Raw genomic sequence first — 18,533 nt, forward strand, 5'->3', positions numbered from 1 at the left:
CTTTCCCAAAATAATTCTAACATAATTTGGCCAAGGTGCTACAAACTTCTATTCCCTGAGACCGCAGAAATTCTCAGGACTCCATGGGAAAAGGGAATAAACATTTAATCTAGTCTTTTCTTTTGGAGGTCGTTTGCTTTAAGGGAATCTGATTTGAATGTATTTTGATACAACGGTTTACTTCAGTGATCTTATATTTGACCAGTTCTTGTAGACAGTGATGACCATTGGTTAAATAAGCCATTCATGCGTTCATTCAACCAAAACTAAACCACTTTAAGGCTGCGGTGCAAGTACAAAATAATATCGCAAAGTCCGATTTTGCATTTCTTACTGCATTTTTTCGAAAGCCGGAGTTCAGGGGTACAAAAAGAGTTTTGTAAGTCATGTCTGTGGAGAGGAAATTAAAAAAATCCCATCCTTCTTCAGTGGCATTGGCATAATCCAGTACCATCTGAAACAGAGAAAGGAATGTGGTGGTCAGCTTAAAAGAATAGCTCTGCTCTTGGAAGCAGCAGCCACCCCCCTTCTCCTTTAAACATCGAGTGAGCAGATGGGTAGAATACCTTCTTCTTGAACCTCTTGGGATAAGACCATGGTCCCCTAAGCTGGGAGCCCCTGCTCTCAGATACACATAGCGGCAAGAATACATAGAGAAAGTCACCTCCCAAGGCCTCCCTGCTCCATACCAGCCAAAAGAAGCATTAATGTACTTACAGAATAGTAGACTGAGAAATTTGCCTTCTGGGCCAGCACTGCCACAAGACTCCCTGTGCATGTGTAGCCATCTCCCACAAACCCATCCCTACAGACACACTGCACATCTGAAAGAGGGGGGAAAGGAGGAAGAGATGGTGTGAACTTCCGTCTGCCATGATTTTGGCATGCAAATCAGTTTCAGGCAACAGAGCTTCCATCCCACTTAGCTTCACTTCTCTATTCCATCCTCGATTCAGCTTGGGGCACTCGCTAGCTTCAATGTCCCCATCTAGCCAAACTTGAGGTATCCCTAGTTTGAACTCACACTGATCAAGCCGTACTTTCTCACCCTGAACTCTGTAGCAGTAAGCATCCCACTTCTCACTGGCGTTACTTCGAAAGCCGTAGTCCACAATTCCAACATGGTGACTGCCACACTTCAAACTCGGGTACACAGTTGGGTAGCCTGCAGACATATTATAAAGCCAACCTACTATGCACCGGTGGAAACCCATCTGGAGAAAGAAAAGAAACACAGGCTTCTCTTAATGTCCTGTATTTCAGTCAGACCATGACCTTGAACAGGTTCTCTCACCGAGAGCCAACTTGCTCTTATACACCATGCACTTGTCTCACTCAGACTGCGAAGCCATGCCTGGGCTGCAGGGGGCAGTATTTCATTTCATTCACGTGTCATAGGCAAGATGCTCATTTACCAAACCATTGTTATTGGGTGGAGTGCGGGAGTGGGGGGGGGGGAGGGGAGGAACCCACCTAGGAGCATTTACCTTCCATGCTTGTTCATTCACAGCCTATTTCATCACAGAAAGAGCAGGTCAACACCCATAGTAGGCCCACCTTTTGAAATAGTTTGAGTGTGTTAGGCAACCACTGTGGCAGGGAAACAACAGCCAATAGGAATGTCAAGGGCTTCTTGAGGCACATGCGTGCACAAACGTGCGTGCGCACGCACGTTCTTAGCAAATTGGTGGGAGAAGAGCTGAACTCCTCAGACCAACTGTGAAGGGAAATGAGCGAGGCAATGGCTGCACTGTTACCTGTTGTGCCGCAGACAGCTGCTTAAGAGTGGCCACCGTAGCCCCCTCAGCAGCACAAGCCGCTTCAGCCTCTTGATAAGTAAATCTGTACTTTCCCTGGGGAGACTGCAGGTGGAAGACCCCAACTGTTTTTTCTGGAAAACAAGCATACAATATTGTGCCCCTTTAGACATTGCTGTGGGTCAGATCTGGAAAAGTGCCCTTTGGTGCGCCCAGCACAAATGATTGTGGGCCCATCTTTGAGGGAAACGGTTTGCAACTCAGGGCTAACGCTTCCCACCCCCCATTTTCTTCTGCAGACTCACAGCCTGCAACCCAAACGCAATAGGTGACCTGCAAAAGATTGAGCTGCAATTGTATTTTCTGATTGCGAGGCCTTTTTCATTTTCAAGGAAAGCGTTGTGTCTGAGACGGGGGAGGTAATGGAAAAGAAAGCTGAGTGATAGTTTTTGGGTAGGCTTTCCATGGTAGTGCCAAGGAAACAGGTGTACCCCTGGGGGCTGATATCCTCTGAACTAATAGATAATGTATCAAAATAGTCAAGGAAAGAGGTGGTAGATGTCTGCAGGCAAAAGAGGCCACCAATAAATTTCAAGAGGGGCAGTAGAGGAAAGCTCATCAAACTGGATGAGTGTTAATGGGAAAGAGGAAGATGGACCTGAATGGGTATGTATCTAGCTTTGCCAAGATGGGGCCTGGGGTTCCCCCTCTGCTGCGCACACACATTACAAGGGAGAGAATGAGGTGGAGGAGGGTTTATTTCCCACCCTTCCCTCCAAGGTCCTGGGGCAGGTTACAACTGTGTATAATACAACACTAAAAACAATTTAAAATCTTACAGACACAAATAATACATCTTATAAAACGAGGATTGTTCCATGGAAATTATAGGATGGTAACAGGGACCTGTACCTTCGAAATGCAGGTCACTACAGAGAGCCTCAGAGTGGCACTGCCCATTATTTTCCAAGCAACGATCTATGGGTGGGATAGCTTCCTCCAAGCACTGGATTCCATTTCCAACGTAACCGGCATGGCACTCACACCGCCGGGAATTCTGCAGGGCAAAGGAACCCACATTATCATGGCAATCTTATGGCCAAACACAGGACGATGCAGAAGGCAAGGACCATTGGGGGAAAAGACAACTGAACACCAAGCCAAAGGGGAAATGTCATGCTTAGTCTCCTGATAACTTTACATGTTGGAAGGGTCAAAGAGGGGTTAATTCTTAGGTGACACTTTTCACTGAATTGCATTTCCAAATCCAAATAGAAATCTTTTGCCTGCATCATGTGCTTTGTATTTTGCATCCATTCCCATGAGCTGAAAATGGTGGTGACCTGCTCATGATTTTTTTCAGGAGGCTGAAGAAATGTGTGAGTTTCCCTGCTCTCACAAATGTGGTTTCAAGTCATCCAGCTAGGCAGTGCTTTGCCTTGATTTTGCTAAAAGTGCAATGCAAGGGTGGGGCGGGGGGGCCGGTTATTTCCTATATGCAGCACTCTGACAAGCAAACTAAATATGAGATCTCCTTCCCCAGCTCCTAGCTACAACTGTATAGCACAGAAAATTCCACATTCCTTTACTGAAGATTAGGTTGGCAAGCGGACAACAAGAAAACAAGTGGTAATGTGAAGAACCTCAGAGTTTCTATAGCCACTGTCCATTTTCATCCCAAAATTTTCCTAGGACTTCTACGCTCTATATTATACCAAGAGTCATACTTACAGGACCTGTGTTGATGCAAGTGGCATGCTCGCTGCAATCTCCATTCATGCCATCTGCACACCTGTCAATAGGGCTGCAAATGTAGCCATCACCTTCGTAGTCTGGGAAACAGCTGCAGGAAACATCAATCCCAATCTGTGTGCAGTTGGCATAGTCACTGCAGTCACCGTTGTCTTTCGCACACCGGTCAATCACTGTATGAAAAAGAGAATTTTCAGTAAAGCCTCACTTCTGGCTCTCTAATCCTCCTGCTACCAATTGGGGAACAAGACTCACCTGGTACTTCTTTTGCCATTTAATAAGAATAAGACTATTAATTTATTACTTGTACACTGCCCATCTGATTGGGTTGCCCCGGTCACTATAGGTGGCTTCCAACAAAATATAAAAACACAGGGAAGTAGGGGTGAGCAGAGTCCTTCAGTTCCACAACTGTTCCAAGAGATGCCACCATCCCACTGACAATGAATTTTAGCAGGATTGCCAGGTTTTGGAATGTGGAAACAAGTTTTGTACATGTACTCATAATTGGTGGGGGAAATTAAAAGCAACATCAATTCACCATTCATTCTTTTTAGTTTTAAAAAACATACTTGTACAATTGTGCTTTTACACTACTATGCAACTGCCCATATTATGATGGAAAGACAGCTCATTTTTAAGATTTACCTTTGATGAGTTTCTAATACAAAGAGCGCAAAAAAAGGAAGCAGCTTGCAAAATTCAAAAAATGTACCTCCACAACAATGCATTCTGGTATAGAGGAAACCAATCATCCAGCTTGGAATCTGACAGAAGTGATTCTATAAACATCTTTATTCCATAGCTGTCAACTTACGGATTTGAAAATAAGGGACCAGCAGCCAAAATAAGGGACCTGCGCCCAAAATAAGGGACCTGCGCCCTCACCTGTTCCAGGCACTCCAGTCTTCCTGTCCTCCTGCAGTCTGGTTAAACTCATGCTGGTAGCTTCGAGAACACTGTCCAACCAACTTTGTAACCAGAGGTTCAACTGAATAGAATCTGAATCACATGCACCACAAGGCCTATGCAGCCTCAACTTAAGATGGCTCCCCGGCCTGGCTTTGCACTGCAAAGTTTGCAGCAGCACGTACAACAAAATGGCGTCCAGCATTCAAAAAACCCCTCAGCTTGCATTAACTAGCCACACAAAAGTCATGCAAGCTCACCCCCCAGTTGTTCTTAGACTTCTTATTGGGTGAGCAACACAGCCAAGCAACACAGTTGGAGCCTCCCTCCTCCCTGGCCGGCAGGGAGGGAGGGAGAGCAGCTGCTTCCTTTGAAATTTAAGGGACATCGTTTAAGGGACATCCATCAATAAGGGACAGCAGCAGGACATGGCGCTGGAATAAGGGACACTTGACAGCTATGCTTTATTCGGAAAGTACTTTAGAAGAGCAGTTCCAGATGACCCTCATGTCCAAGGACCTTCTGAATTGACCAAAGCAGTACCCAGCAGGCAAATTACATTTTATTTTATGTATACTACAAGTATAGTACATTGTCCGGGCTCTGCAATGTTTGAAAACGAATACAGTGGTACCTCGGGTTAAGTACTTAATTCGTTCCGGAGGTCCGTACTTAACCTGAAACTGTTCTTAACCTGAAGCACCACTTTAGCCTCCTACTGCTGCCGTGCCACTGGAGCACGATTTCTGTTCTCATCCTGAAGCAAAGTTCTTAACCTGAAGCACTATTTCTGGGTTAGCGGAGTCTGTAACCTGAAGTGTATGTAACCTGAAGCATATGTAACCTGAGGTACCACTGTAATAAAAAATAACTTGAGAATCCAAGCATGTGATTGTTATAAACTTTTTGGAATCATGATCAGTGCTCTGTATCTAAGTTTCAATAACTAGAGTAGTTTGGGATGGATTTCAATTCAGGGAAGCATGCTTTAAAGTAACCCTCTCAGAAACCATTCTCCTTAGCAGTTCTCCATCTGTAAATCTAGAGTAACAATTATCTTCAGAGGCTAAGAATCCTCCCAAATATTCCTTTGGGGAAAGTTTGTTTGTTTGTTGTTGTTGTTTAAATAATTTTTATTAAATTTCCATTTAACAATCCAATCATATCTCATTAATTAATCCGAATTATGCCAATACATATCATAAAGTCGAAATATTTTGCCGAATTTTTTAAATTTTTGTTGGGGGTACCCATGCTTCGAGCTCAGAAGGGTCCTATCCTCTCATATTTCTGCTGCTTTGATGTTCACAAGTCCCGTCTTCCAATCTTCTTGTTGTTATCATTTTTCTTCTTAATAACCTCTGAGTTATTTCCACAAGCGAGTTGAAGCAAACACTGTTATAGTCCTGTGTGGATTTTCATGCTGATCCAAAAGTCCTATTCAAATGGCAGGCGCCATTTAACCTGAAGCACTAGGCACGGTCTGCACTTTATAACTCCATGTCCGAACACCCCTTCTTCTTCTTCTTTTTTGGTCCAAATCCTTCCTTTCCAAAACCTGCTTTTTAAAGCTCAATCAGAGCAAATGACAATCCGTGGGAAACCCAAATTGATGTTGTTCCGATCGAGCACTAAAGAGCAGGGTTTTCAGGAGGAAATCTCTGGGGCAAAGAAAAAAAACAAACCACTTGGACATGGAGCTTTTAAGTGTGGACCTGTGCCCAGAAAGAGCAGGGCAAAAGGTAAGCATGGATAAGCCCTCTGTTTGTAAGACCATGGTCACAGTATCTTGCAACATTACTGGGGGGAAACCAAAACCCACGCAGACTCAATATAGTCACTTGGAGAATGCAACCTTACATCCAAGGATGCAGCATAAGTGGTCTTAGGATGGTTCACAATCTAAATTTGTTGCTATTTGCAATACCATCATATTATTGAAAGCTTTTCTGATACTACCCCAACATGACAAGAGTCTTAGTGACCGATTAAACATGGTTCTTAAATGCTAGATTCATTCAATACCTTTGCATGTCCAGCCGTCTCCCTCATAATGTAGGCTACATTCGCATGTATTATTGGACCGGCACACAGCATTACGATGGCAGGCTGGGGAACACACAGGCACCGCAGCTAGATATAAAAGAAGTCAGGCTCATTAGTCAATTCCATTCCATTTTCAGACACATTTCAGGGCTTATTTCACAGCGCACTGCTCTTCCAGCTAGAGCTGATGTGGCAAGCCCACAAACAAGGGAAAATTTCCTCATGTCCAGGGGGAAGGTTTCGTTTGAAAAACCATTTCATCTGCCAAAATTTCTCATAGGAACAAAAATGCAAGTGACCGAAACACATATAAAGCATCTCAAATCAGTTTATTTCAAGAGATTGCACCTCTCTTCTCCCACAACCCCCCCCCCCCAAAACCATGCCATTATTGTGTACAGGGAGGCTGGTCAAACTTAATCTTCTTTTGCTCAGTGTATAGACATCAAAGGCACTCGGGGCTAGTGTACAGTGGACTGTGTGTGTTGAGCTTGCACAGGGGTAGCTGCAATTTCTCATTCAGCATCAAAGCTTCCTTGGGCAGGTCACTTGCTTCTCAGGGAGAAAGTAAACATTACATGAAATGTAAATGACTAGGGTGCTCTTCAATATCAGAACCATGGCATGCAGAAAGGCAATGACAGCTTCCCACATCAAATGGGGGGCACCTTTTGTGTGGTCGCACGCAGCCCCCCCAGATCCCAATGCGGCTCCTGGTAGTATGGGCTGGCTTCACCCTCCCCAGGCTGGATACCTGGAGGTCTCCACCTACCTCAGCCAATCGCCCAATCCTGCCTGGGGAGGCGTTGCCAGGGGATCAACCAGGTAGGGGGAGGGACCGCCCTGCCCACACAACAGGTGAATCTTACTTGCCAAGCATCAGTTGGCTCCAGAGCTTCTCCCACCCTGCCCTCCCTCAGTTAAACCTTCTTTTGCAAGTTAACTTCTTCTGCACAGCTACGCAGGCGCTGCTACATCATAGTCGCTGTTAAAGGGCTGGAAAGGAATTTTCCTGCATTGGCAGGTTTTGCCTCCCCCGTAAAGCCACTCCCGACCTAAAGAGGGGGTGTTGCAGGCTCACGCCCCCATCTACAATATCGCGGGGCTGGCGCCAGCCCCGCAGGACTCGGGGATTCCCCTGTCTCATTAATATTCATTGCCTTCAGCGCCAGCCAATCGGGGCGGGCTTACCAGGAGCTCTTAAGGTCAGGGTAGCCCTGGCTCACCCCTTTTCTTTCCTACAGCAGCTGCGATTTCCCACCCACCCGCCCTCTAGGTTTGCTTTCGGACTTTGCTATGGGCTTCGGCCGGTCGCCGCAAGGGGCTGGTAGGAGTTTTTCCATTTGGCTAATTGGCTGTATTTTGAAGCCACTTGGTTTTTTCGCCTACCTCGTAGCAAAACGTCACAACTCCTTGGTTTGGCAGTTAGGCATTGACAGGGGTATTGTCATGCAAATGAAGTCAGGGGGGAGGAACGCCATCACCTCCCCCAAATCTTGAAGGGTAGTCTGTTAAAGGACTCCGGGGAGCGTCGCCTCGTCCGAAACCTACGGAGGCTAGGGCCTAAAGCACGCTCGCGGTAACCCCTTGGGGAGCGCCTAGGGATGTGCATCTCGGGGGCTCCCCCTGTTGGTGCTTAACCCTTCCCGGTTAGACCGGATAGTCTGTTAGGGCCAATGCCTAAAGCCAATACCGATCTTATCTGTAATCAGTAAAGTTGTAGCCAATTTCGCCCATTAACCTAAATTCCGGTGTCCGGTGTCTTTATTTACTCCATCTGTGGGAGGGGGCGGAAATCGCCAGGCAACAAAACATCGCAACTTTGGTGGTTTCAGGCCTTGGGCAGAATCCTTTAGTCTAGCTTCCTAAATGGGGGGGGGGGGTGAAGCGGTGACCCACACCCCCCTCTGTGGCGGTGACCCCAGGGTTCCCCATTAAAGGAATCTTGAGGGGAGGCATTGGCCATACGCCAAGAGGTTGTCATTGCTCTCTCGAGGCGAAACGGGGGTGGGGTGCTCCATGCAAAACATATGTTCTCCAGAGGAAGCCCAATCTCCACACATTCTGGACAACCCTGATGTCTCCCAGATCCCCGGCTGGGAACTGGGAAGGATAAACGCCCATTGCCTGAGCCAAGGTCTCCCTACATCTGAAACTTAATAAAGTTGTTTCCAATTTTAATCCCATAGCACGTTGTCTTGAGTCATTATTCCACTCGGGAGTAGCCTGGGGTTGGGAGGACTCCGCCTGTCCACGCAAACGCAACCTCCACCTCTAAATCCTGACAAAAAAAAATCTCACCAAGAGCAACTTCCTTTCCAGGACAAATAGCGGTGAGGGAGGTTGTGGTCAAGGCTGCAGCATGGAAAGAAACCCCCTCTACATGTCGTTGTTTATCCCCGTCCCCCACAGTGTATCTGATAATTATTCTTATGAATGTGCAAAAAGATGTAATCACAGCATAATGGGTCATTTGGCTTCCAGGCTCACTTTCTTTAGCAATTTTCCATTATGCTGAGAAAAACCGGTTCAGAGAGCAATATAAATCCCTTGTGCTTGTGAAAACAGAAGCAGGAGATCAGAATTGCCTGTGACATAAGCTGAGCAGACAGAGGGAAGGAAGAGGTTACTTGATGACACTGCCATTGTCTCCAGTTCTCTGGATTTGTTTATTACAGGTCATACCAGTATTTAGCATTTCATTATCTTGTCATTCAAGTCTCACATTCCTGAACTGATCCAATTATTTGAGAATCTCTGTATTTGTTTATCCCTTTAACCCTCCCCATACTTGCCAAAAACACTTTGCTAACTAGATTTCCTGGGCTGGGCTGGGGGCACATGATCCACAGAGGGGGGGGAAGGGCAAGCTATGGATTTGGAAGGCCTGCCATCCCTATACATACCTATGGCGTCTGCACTTGGTGCTTTTTCATCCCCACCTTGTTGCTACAGACTTTTAAAGCTTTTGAAGCACTCCAAAAAGATTTTTTTGCACAATAATGGGATAAGAACAAGACAAAAATCAGGGAAGCACCCAGGAACTGTGTAACATGATCCTTTCCCTAGAATGTCTATCAAGACAGTGGGAGGAATGCTGCTTAGGGATTTAGCTGGGGTCTACTTTACCGAGTTCAGTCTCGCAGCGCTCTCCTGTCCACCCCGCACTGCAAAAGCAGAAGCCATCTCCGTGCAGCCCCTCATCACAGATCCCATTACTGGTACAATTGCACTCTGCAAAGGGAAAAAAGTAATGGTCACTGTCTTGGGCTAGTGTCAAAGCAATGATTCTTCCACATCAACTTCATGTGGTGCAAATGCCTGATGATCGTCTTCCAAAGCAACTACTCTATTCCAAACTTAAAAATGGAAAGTGTAATGCTGGTGGTCAACAAAAGAGGTTTAAAGGCTCTCTCAAGGCAGATCTAAAAAAAATAAAATGCAATATAAACACCAACAACTGGGAAGCACTGGCCTGCAAGCGCTCCAATTGGAGAACAGCCTTTACCAAAGGTGTCATGGGCTTTGAAGACACTTGAACTCAGGCCAAAAGGGAGAAATGTGCCAAGAGGAAGGCACGCTTGGCAAACCCTCATCATGATCAACTCCCGCCTGGAAACCAATGTCCCCACTATGGAAGGACGTGTGGATCCAGAATTGGCCTCCACAGTCACTTACGGACTCGCTGCTAAAACCCTCTTTTGGAAGACAATCTAACTCGGCTACGAGTGATTGCCAAAGAAGAAGAAGAATAAGCTAGATATGAAGAAGCTGACTAATATTAAAGGGCTTTTTTTGTACACAGTGGTATGTGCACAGGCTTAGGTTATGTGCCAGCTGATTTTGAGTAGGTATCTCACTTCCTTGCTTTTAAAGTACTTATTACTCAAGTACTAACACACATCACAGACAGTACTGTAAGGAAGGAAAAACCCCTTTCCAGCTAAAAGCATCGTAAGGGTGCACCCAGGCAGCACCTTCCCAACATGTGCACAAGATGGAGCAGGGTGGGGGTGGAGACAGCCACCTATCTTCAAATGTGGCACTGAAGAAAGCTGGACATACATTGTTTTAGTGCTCTCCATGCCCGCCTGGTGTAGGAAAACATCTCTAAAGCAATCCTCAGGTACCAGATATGGCAACCCGACTCATAGCGTATTACCAGTGAACTTGCTGAGATCAAACTGGAGCAGGAAGACTCAAGCTACTGGTTCTTGCTGTCTTTGAAAACAAAGATGTACCTTTGCACTCTGGTCCATAGTGGCCTGGGGCACAGTTCTCGCAAGCTGTACCAATGAAGGCCTTGTCGCAGGAGCACCATCCCGAGCCTTGCTGCCCATCGTTACAGGTACCACGATTGCTGCATGGTTCCTTAAGCCCTCCAGGACACACTGAAAGGCAGGAAGCACTGAAGGTTATCCAACAGAAGGCGTTTTTATTAAGCAGCCATAACCATTTTGGCAATCACTCTTGAACCGAAGCCTCATTGCTTGTTAGCAGCCTCCTTAAAAAAGACACCAGCCTAATTAGCAAATCTTTAACTTTTCTCTAATGTCTTAGAACAGTAGAAGCACATCCATATGCAATCAAACTGCAAGGTGAAAGTAGTGGGACTTACATTCCTTGCATTTTACTCCCCTTTCCTTTCCTCCTTAGCGTTTCTTGGTCTTTACCTTTGAACTGTAAGTCTAAAGGCATGATCTGTATGGTTTTAACATTTTGTGCAGTGCTAAACAATTACTTTGGGCAATTAAATAATAATGATCAAGATCTAATCAGCCTATCATTTGCCAGTGAATGTACTGTATAATACGATCACTACAGATGCATACACATCATTGGTTTAAAATGCAGCTAGGTCGTTCTTTTTCTCAATTCTGATCGCAGTTGGAATGGGGGAGGAAACACATCAAAATGCGGTATTTCATAAGAAATGACAGGATAGATACAAATTGTAGCTAATGATGTCCGTACACTGCTTCCCAAACCAGCAGTGGAAGCATGTTGGATGCAGAATAAACAGGAGTGTGCACACAGCTTTATGTTCCTCAAAATAATTTGTATCATACTGTTACATGATGAAGTTATAAGAAACCAAAGAAATCTAACTATGCCTTTTTTTCTACATATAGTGGAACAAGCAGCAATCTTAGGTTTTCAAGTCTTCTCCAGCTGGGTCAACTTTCTGTCATCAGAAAAAAATGTTTAATAAGCTAAAGGTATGTTCTGGGCTAGCATATCTGAAGCACACTAATTAGGGAATAAGTCCCATTTAACTCATTGGGACTTGCTTCTGAATATACAGGCTTATGATTTTGCTGCAAGTAAGAGTCATTTGCCTTCACTCATTTAAATCAGACATGGCGCATGGCGCTCTAGCATTTATTCATTGCCAGGTGGTTGATTAGAAGAAATTCCTGAATAATGTTGTTGTTGTTGTTGTTGTTGATAATAATAATAATAATAATAATTTACCCCACCCATCTGGCTGGCCACTCTGGGAGGCTTCCAACAGAAGGTTAAAAATACATTAAAACATCAGTCATTAAAAACTTCCTTAAACAGGGCTGCCTTCAGATGTCTTCTAAATGTCACATAGTTGTTTATTTCTTTGACATCTGATGGGAGGCTGTTCCACAGGGCAGACGCCACTACCAAGAAGGCCCTCTGCCTGGTTCCCTGTAACTTCACTTCTTGCAGGGAGGGAACCGTCAGAAGGCCCTCGGAGCTGGACCTCAGCATCCTGCCTGAACGATGGGGGTGGAGACGCTCCTTCAGGTATATGTGTTATGGCCAAGTGGAACATACACTAAGTCACTTAAAAAGGAAGTCTATCATTTTGAAAGGGATGGTGGGGAACACAGACCATTCAAGGTAAAGAAGTACCGTATTTTTTGCTTTATAAGACTCACTTTTTCCCTCCTAAAAAGTAAGGGGAAATGTGTGTGCATCTTATGGAGCGAATGTAGGCTGCGTAGCTGTCACAGAAGCCAGAACAGCAAGAGGGATTACTGCTTTCACCGCGCACCGATCCCCCTTGCTGTTCTGGCTTCTGGGATTCAGAATATTTTTTTCTTCTTGTTTTCCTCCTCCAAAAACTAGGTGCGTCTTGTGGTCTGGTGCGTCTTATAGAGCGAAAAATACAGTATGTTGGAAGGGTTGTTGGAATAAAGGAAATTTTTCAACATTTGTAAGTGGGACAAAGCAAGTGAATCCATCATACTACACAAACAGGTTGCAAAGGAGTATCTGAAGTGACTCCTGCTTGCAGTTAGGAGGGCTACTTCCTAAGACATGTAAATCTAAAAAGAGCTCAACAGGACACTATGGGGAATCTTCCCCATATAAAAAGGAAAACTATTATGAACAGTCTGGTGTTGTTTTTATTGGCTGAAATAATCGTTATGATCACCAGGAAAGAGAAAAAAACACACACAAGTATATAGTTCCCCTGCGGACACACAACGAAGATCTCTTACCCTGACAATCTTTCCCATAGTGGTTTGGACAGCACTGAGGTACCCACTCAATGACAAAGCATGTTCTCCTGCACCCCTTCATCAAGGACCTTGAAAGTGGACGCCATCTGTTCAGCCCATGTGAACGATATAACCAGGGAGACCTTCTTTCAGAAAGGGGGTACCATGGACGAGTGGACAATCCATCTGCATAATAGTAACAAGACTGGGTCTCCCCCTGTAAGGAAAAACAACAAACTTTTATTTGCCCTTGATTGACATCTATTCCTTAGGGTAGAAATGCATGCCAAATATCTACTGTAATATATATCACAGGCTTAGTACATTTTTATTTAGATGGAACCTTCATGTTCAACTTACCCCGTCTTTTGCGACACCGGAACAACTAGGCGGATTACCACAGGAACCGCAAGCAGCAGCCTGAGAGGAAGAGAAACAGGAAGAGGAGAAAAGGTCCACAAAGCTTGTAATTAAAAGTCACCAGTCTAATTCTATTAAGCAGAGCTCGTCTCACCAGCAATGACCGCAGGCATAACAGCCAGCATGGCCCTTTTTCAAGTTCACCAGTGGTTTATTTTTTCATGGAAAATATTTCCATTTCATCAGGACATTATGGGACCTCATGGTGAAGGGCAGGTAAGAAATATAATGATAATAAAAAAATATATTAAGAAATGAAGGCCAATTGCAAACACAATATTAGACAAGACCGGGAGCTTTGAGTTGTGTTTACTTAACACAAGTAAAACAAACATACCAAATTATATCACTCTAGGGAAGGCATGTACAACAGGTCAATAGCCTTGGTGTCTATGGTCGATCGCAGTATAAAACAAAGTGGTTGTTATCAATCCCCCCAAAAAGCTCAATAACTCTGGTGAACCCTCCCCTAAAACTCCTGGCAATGACAATGGGTAGATCCCAGCCTCTTTGGAGTTGGATGTGCCTACTCTAGGGCATCTGGAAATTTTCTGGTGCAATTTACCCTAATTTGGATAAAAAATATCCAATTCAAAATTGGGGTAAAAGTGCAGCTATACATTCCTTTGTTGCATAAATCTATGCCAGGTTCTTCCCGTGGAGGGATGCCCAAAATCCTCAAAGGAAGGGAAGCAGAAGGCTCAAAATGGCTTGTTTTCAATTGAATAGGTCTGATGAAGTAATCAGTGGGCAGAATGGAGGTGGAATTCAACATTATGCTCTTCCAGTCATTGCATCTGCGCAAACATTGCAGCTTCCCAGACGGAACCTCCTCTCCTCCCCCTGTGCCCTGTTCTGGGGATTCTCCTGACTCCTCTGAAGCCATTTGGGGGGGGGGGGGCTGTTGTGCAAGCAGAAGTCCGTGTGCAGTACTTCCACTGACAGAGCTGGTTAGGTGAATTTCGCCTGATGTGTTTAATCCACCACACCTCTGGCAATTCTCTCCTCAAAGACCTTTCCCCCCAGTCTTCTGGGCTTCTGGCTTCCAAGCTCAGCTGAGGGGGTGGGGACCAAGCTTAAAATGGCTGGCAGGGCGGCCTTTGCAAACAGGGGGTGAGTTAAGCACTTTCTAATAAATTCTCAGCTGCAAATTTCTCTTCCTTCCTGCCACACACACACACACACACAATTGTTGGGCTGAGAACATTTTGGCATATGAATGAATACTGCCATTCATATGGCAGTTTATTCCATTTTCATGACTTCCCCCTGTTTCGTTCTGCATTATAACTGAGCTTTCACATAACATAAAATGCCATTTCTAGAATTGCTGTGGAATATAAGGCAGATTTCCATGTTATTTGCTTCCAGAAAAAATCCATTTCCAAACAATATGGAAAAGAATGCTAAACATGCACTGTATGCCACGATAGTTCTGGAAGTGGCTTTTACGTTGTGTGAAACTTGCCATATATCCTCTTTTTCTAGGACATGTGTTCCTTTTAAAAATGAGAGTCATCATGGCGATCCATAGTTAAAAGTAGAAGTCGGCAAATGTGTCCTTTTTTTGCTCTTCAAAATATGGCAACTCTAAATATAATGTGGAAATTAACAGTTATCATAAAGATGGAAGAAACTGCCATGTGAACACAGTCCTTCTTTGCCTTGTAGCTCCTCCCTGAGGACTGGGTGTGTAATGTTAGGGAATCCAATCTGTGTTTTTTGTGTTCCAGTCCATCAGGGTCTGGAGGTGTTCCATTCCAGGTTTTACCCAAAGCTCAGGAGCTCTAAGGACCAGACCATAGGCAGCTGATTTCTGGTGGGCTTTTATCATGTGTTTGAGTCTGTTCTAAAGTATTTTGGTCACGAACCTTTGTGCAAAGAGCATACTTTACAGGGAGATGTTATAGTTAGTATTTACGCAATATTGTTTTCCTTTTATTTTCATTTCTGCTAAAACAGTGGGGTGAGGGAGGGAGAATATAGGATCCTACTTGTATTGTTCTGTTCTATTCTGTTCTGTTATGTTCTGCTCATTGGGGTCTCCACAGAATAATTATCTCTTTCGCTATCTCGTAGTACATTTAGCTGATCATAAGAGTAGGATTATAATTACTGAGTGTTAAAATGTAATTTTGAATCTTAAAACCAAATAAAATATTAAAAAACAGTGGAACCTCGGTTGGTCGAACGCTTTGAAAGCTGAACAATTCGGAACCTGAACGCCAACAACCCGGAAGTGAGTGCTTTTGTTTTTGAAAGGCTTCTGAGACACATTTCTTCAATTTTTCAATGGATTTTGCCGACCAGCAATTGTGCCTCAGTTGTCAAATGTTTCGGGAGTTGAACGATCTTCCAGAATGGATTACGTTCGACAACTGAGGTTCCACTGTAATTTTTTTTAAAGAGTTGGTACTTTCCCAGGAGAGACTCTTAACTTCTTTGGGGATTTGTAAAGGAGGAAGGTTATAGAAATCAACAAGCATGTGCATATTAAGACACTCACCGATGGCCGCTCAACATCGCGAAACTCATCACAGCGGGATCCCAAGTCTGGAGGTTCCAGCACCTGGTCAATACCATAAGCAACCCCACCATTAAATTTCATTGACTGCTGTACAATCCTTGCATTGCCATTGTTCACCAGAATTTCTCCCTGCAAGGAAGGAAAACGAGAAGCATATCAGGAGGTGCTCGGTTCAAACCACTGTATGTGAAATTCATCCCTGCCTCCATCCACTTCCTGAAACTTACTGGCACCTTAGGCTTGCTTGCCTGATCACATGCCAAGGCAAAAAAATTAACTGAAAAATTCCCCTTCTATGCAAAAGAAAGGAAAAAAAAAAAAAAAAAACAGCAGCCATCTAGACCAGGGGCAGCTAACCTTTGGCCCTCCAGATGTTTGAGGACTGCAATTCCCATCACCCCTGACTATCGGCTATGCTGGTCTAGCACTGATGACAGTTGGAGTCTAACAACATCTTGAAAGCTGCCAATGGGAGTAGAAGAGGGGAGACAGGAGAAGAGGACCTCTCCAACTCATTCTCTTCCTGATGTTTTACCTACTCAGAATTGCCACACACACACACACACACACACACACAGTGCTTGTTGACAGGAAAGCACTTAGTGGGGAGACCTGAAAGACTAAATCTCTTGCGGGGGCTCAATTAGTGCCAGTGCCTTCTGTCAAGAGCTTGGGTGTAACCTTCGATGCCTGCCTTCCCATGGAGGTGCAGGTTGCAGCCACAGCAAAGGTGGCATTTTTCCATCTCCACCGTATTAAGCAGTTGGTCCCTTACCTTTCTCGCCCTGATCTGGCCACAGTGATCCATGCGACCGTCACCTCCAGACTTGATTATTGTAACTCGCTCTACGCGGGACTGCCCTTGAAGCTGACTCAGAAACTCCAGCGGGTGCAAATGCCATGGCGAGGCTCCTTACAGGGTCCTTGCCGCAGGATCACATTCATCCAGTGCTTTACCAACTGCACTGGTTCCCAGTGGAGTACAGGGTCAGGTTTAAGGTGCTGGTTTTGACCTTTAAAACCCTATGCGGCCTAGGACCGCCTTTCCTGGTATGCCCCGCGGAGGACCTTAAGGTCCACAAAGGACTTGGAGGTCCCAAGTCGCAATGTGGTTAGATTGGTCTCAACTAGGGCCAGGGCCTTTTCAGTACTGGCCCCGACTTGGTGGAATGCTCTGTCACAAGAGACTATGGCCCTGCAGGACTTAACATCTTTCCGCAGGGCCTGCAAGACAGAGCTGTTCCACCTGGCCTTTGGTTTGGACTCAGTCTGACCCTTATGTTTCCCTCGCCTTATGGTTTTGATCTATGGGCTACTATTAAAATGAGGCTGTATTTTAAATTGTATTTTTAACCAGTATTTTATATTGGTTCCCCCCCCCCCCCATTATGTTTTTATTGTAATTTTACTGGTGTTAGCGGCCTTGAGCCCGGCTCTGGCCAGTGAGGGAGGGATATAAATAAAAAAATATTATTATTATTATTATTATTATTATTATTATTAAAGAGTCACCAATTCAATCCCTAGCTGACCCACTCAAGCAGTACAATAATCACTCCACCCCTACATACACAACATTTAGTTCAGATAAACATTGACTTACAACACTTGTCTTGCTGCAGCCAAATGAGATGAGTGATCCATGCATCGTTCTTAAACCATGAGTACTCATCAGGCTGGAACCCGATAACTAGACACACACAAAAGTAATGATTCTGAGACAACTTCAAAAATAAATTCAGAAGGGTGGTTTTTTAAAAAAAACAACAACAACACTATCAACTTACCAGCGTGTCCCTGATCATGTGTCCTTTGAGATAAGCAGCCAACTTGCTCCGGTGTTCTCTATTATACAACCATTTTTGCATATCCTCAGGGAGAGAATTAAATGCTGCATCTGTAGGCCACAACATTGTGAAGGGCTGGTGCAAGGTACTGTTAACCAGATTAAGAAGTCCCGCCTCCTACACAGAGACAATACAGCAAAGTGTATACACATCAAAATACCGTACACGCAGTATCAATCATAAATTACTTGTGTGCAACTAGCCATCAGAAACAAAAGAATGTTTTGAAGTGTAGGTGGGTTCCCACAAGGCAAGACACAGTGATAACAGCAAGAACCTTTACTGAACTACGTAACTGGGAAACAGGGGCAAAGCAACTGCTTATATGCATTTCTGAAGGCCTGGGCCACGCCCACTTCCAATGTGATTGGCTGTCTAAACTTCCAAACTGCGAATCACGACTCAGATTTTAAGGGCCAATGGCAGAGGCCCAATTCCTGAAATGTTCTGTGATTGGATATCATGTATCAAATCAGAACACAGGGGCTCAGAATCCTTAGTCCAGACTCAAATTCAGGCAAACACAGACAACTGAATACGTAACATGTTCCATATTTAAAAGTAAGAAATATACTGCACAATCCTTTGAATGTAACACATAGCCTAGATTGGAGGGAGTATACTCTGAAATGAATTCTGAACTGAATCTGGGGGTTTTTGGGGGGTTTTGTATTTTTATTAGAGATTAATGTTTCATTTTAAGGACTACAAATTACCACTAGAAGCTTGCTGTAGATTTTGTATCCATAAGCATCTGCAACTTCTGTGATGGTTTTCTGGAAAGCAACAAAAAGAT

The 18,533-nt window shown here is 44.5% G+C and overlaps 1 protein-coding gene across 2 annotated transcripts in view; it reads right to left on the bottom strand.

Moving 5' to 3' along the window:
• STAB1 (stabilin 1) overlaps positions 1-18,533 on the bottom strand; it is a 94,311-nt gene that overhangs the window by 6,767 nt on the left and 69,011 nt on the right. For both annotated transcript variants that reach the window (XM_083429271.1, XM_083429272.1), the window contains 15 exons: positions 18,454-18,513; positions 17,678-17,854; positions 17,494-17,580; positions 15,870-16,019; positions 13,304-13,363; positions 12,944-13,160; positions 10,706-10,855; positions 9,594-9,698; positions 6,444-6,551; positions 3,489-3,682; positions 2,670-2,814; positions 1,758-1,891; positions 1,049-1,214; positions 718-824; positions 335-454 (listed from right to left, as the gene is read on the bottom strand). In XM_083429271.1, coding sequence (XP_083285397.1) covers positions 335-454; positions 718-824; positions 1,049-1,214; positions 1,758-1,891; positions 2,670-2,814; positions 3,489-3,682; positions 6,444-6,551; positions 9,594-9,698; positions 10,706-10,855; positions 12,944-13,160; positions 13,304-13,363; positions 15,870-16,019; positions 17,494-17,580; positions 17,678-17,854; positions 18,454-18,513 — 1,980 coding nt within the window. The remainder of the gene's footprint in view (positions 1-334; positions 455-717; positions 825-1,048; positions 1,215-1,757; positions 1,892-2,669; positions 2,815-3,488; positions 3,683-6,443; positions 6,552-9,593; positions 9,699-10,705; positions 10,856-12,943; positions 13,161-13,303; positions 13,364-15,869; positions 16,020-17,493; positions 17,581-17,677; positions 17,855-18,453; positions 18,514-18,533) is intronic.

This window comes from Podarcis tiliguerta (assembly GCF_965153285.1).
Source record: "Podarcis tiliguerta genome assembly, chromosome: 2".
NCBI classification, from domain to species: Eukaryota; Metazoa; Chordata; class Lepidosauria; order Squamata; family Lacertidae; genus Podarcis; species Podarcis tiliguerta.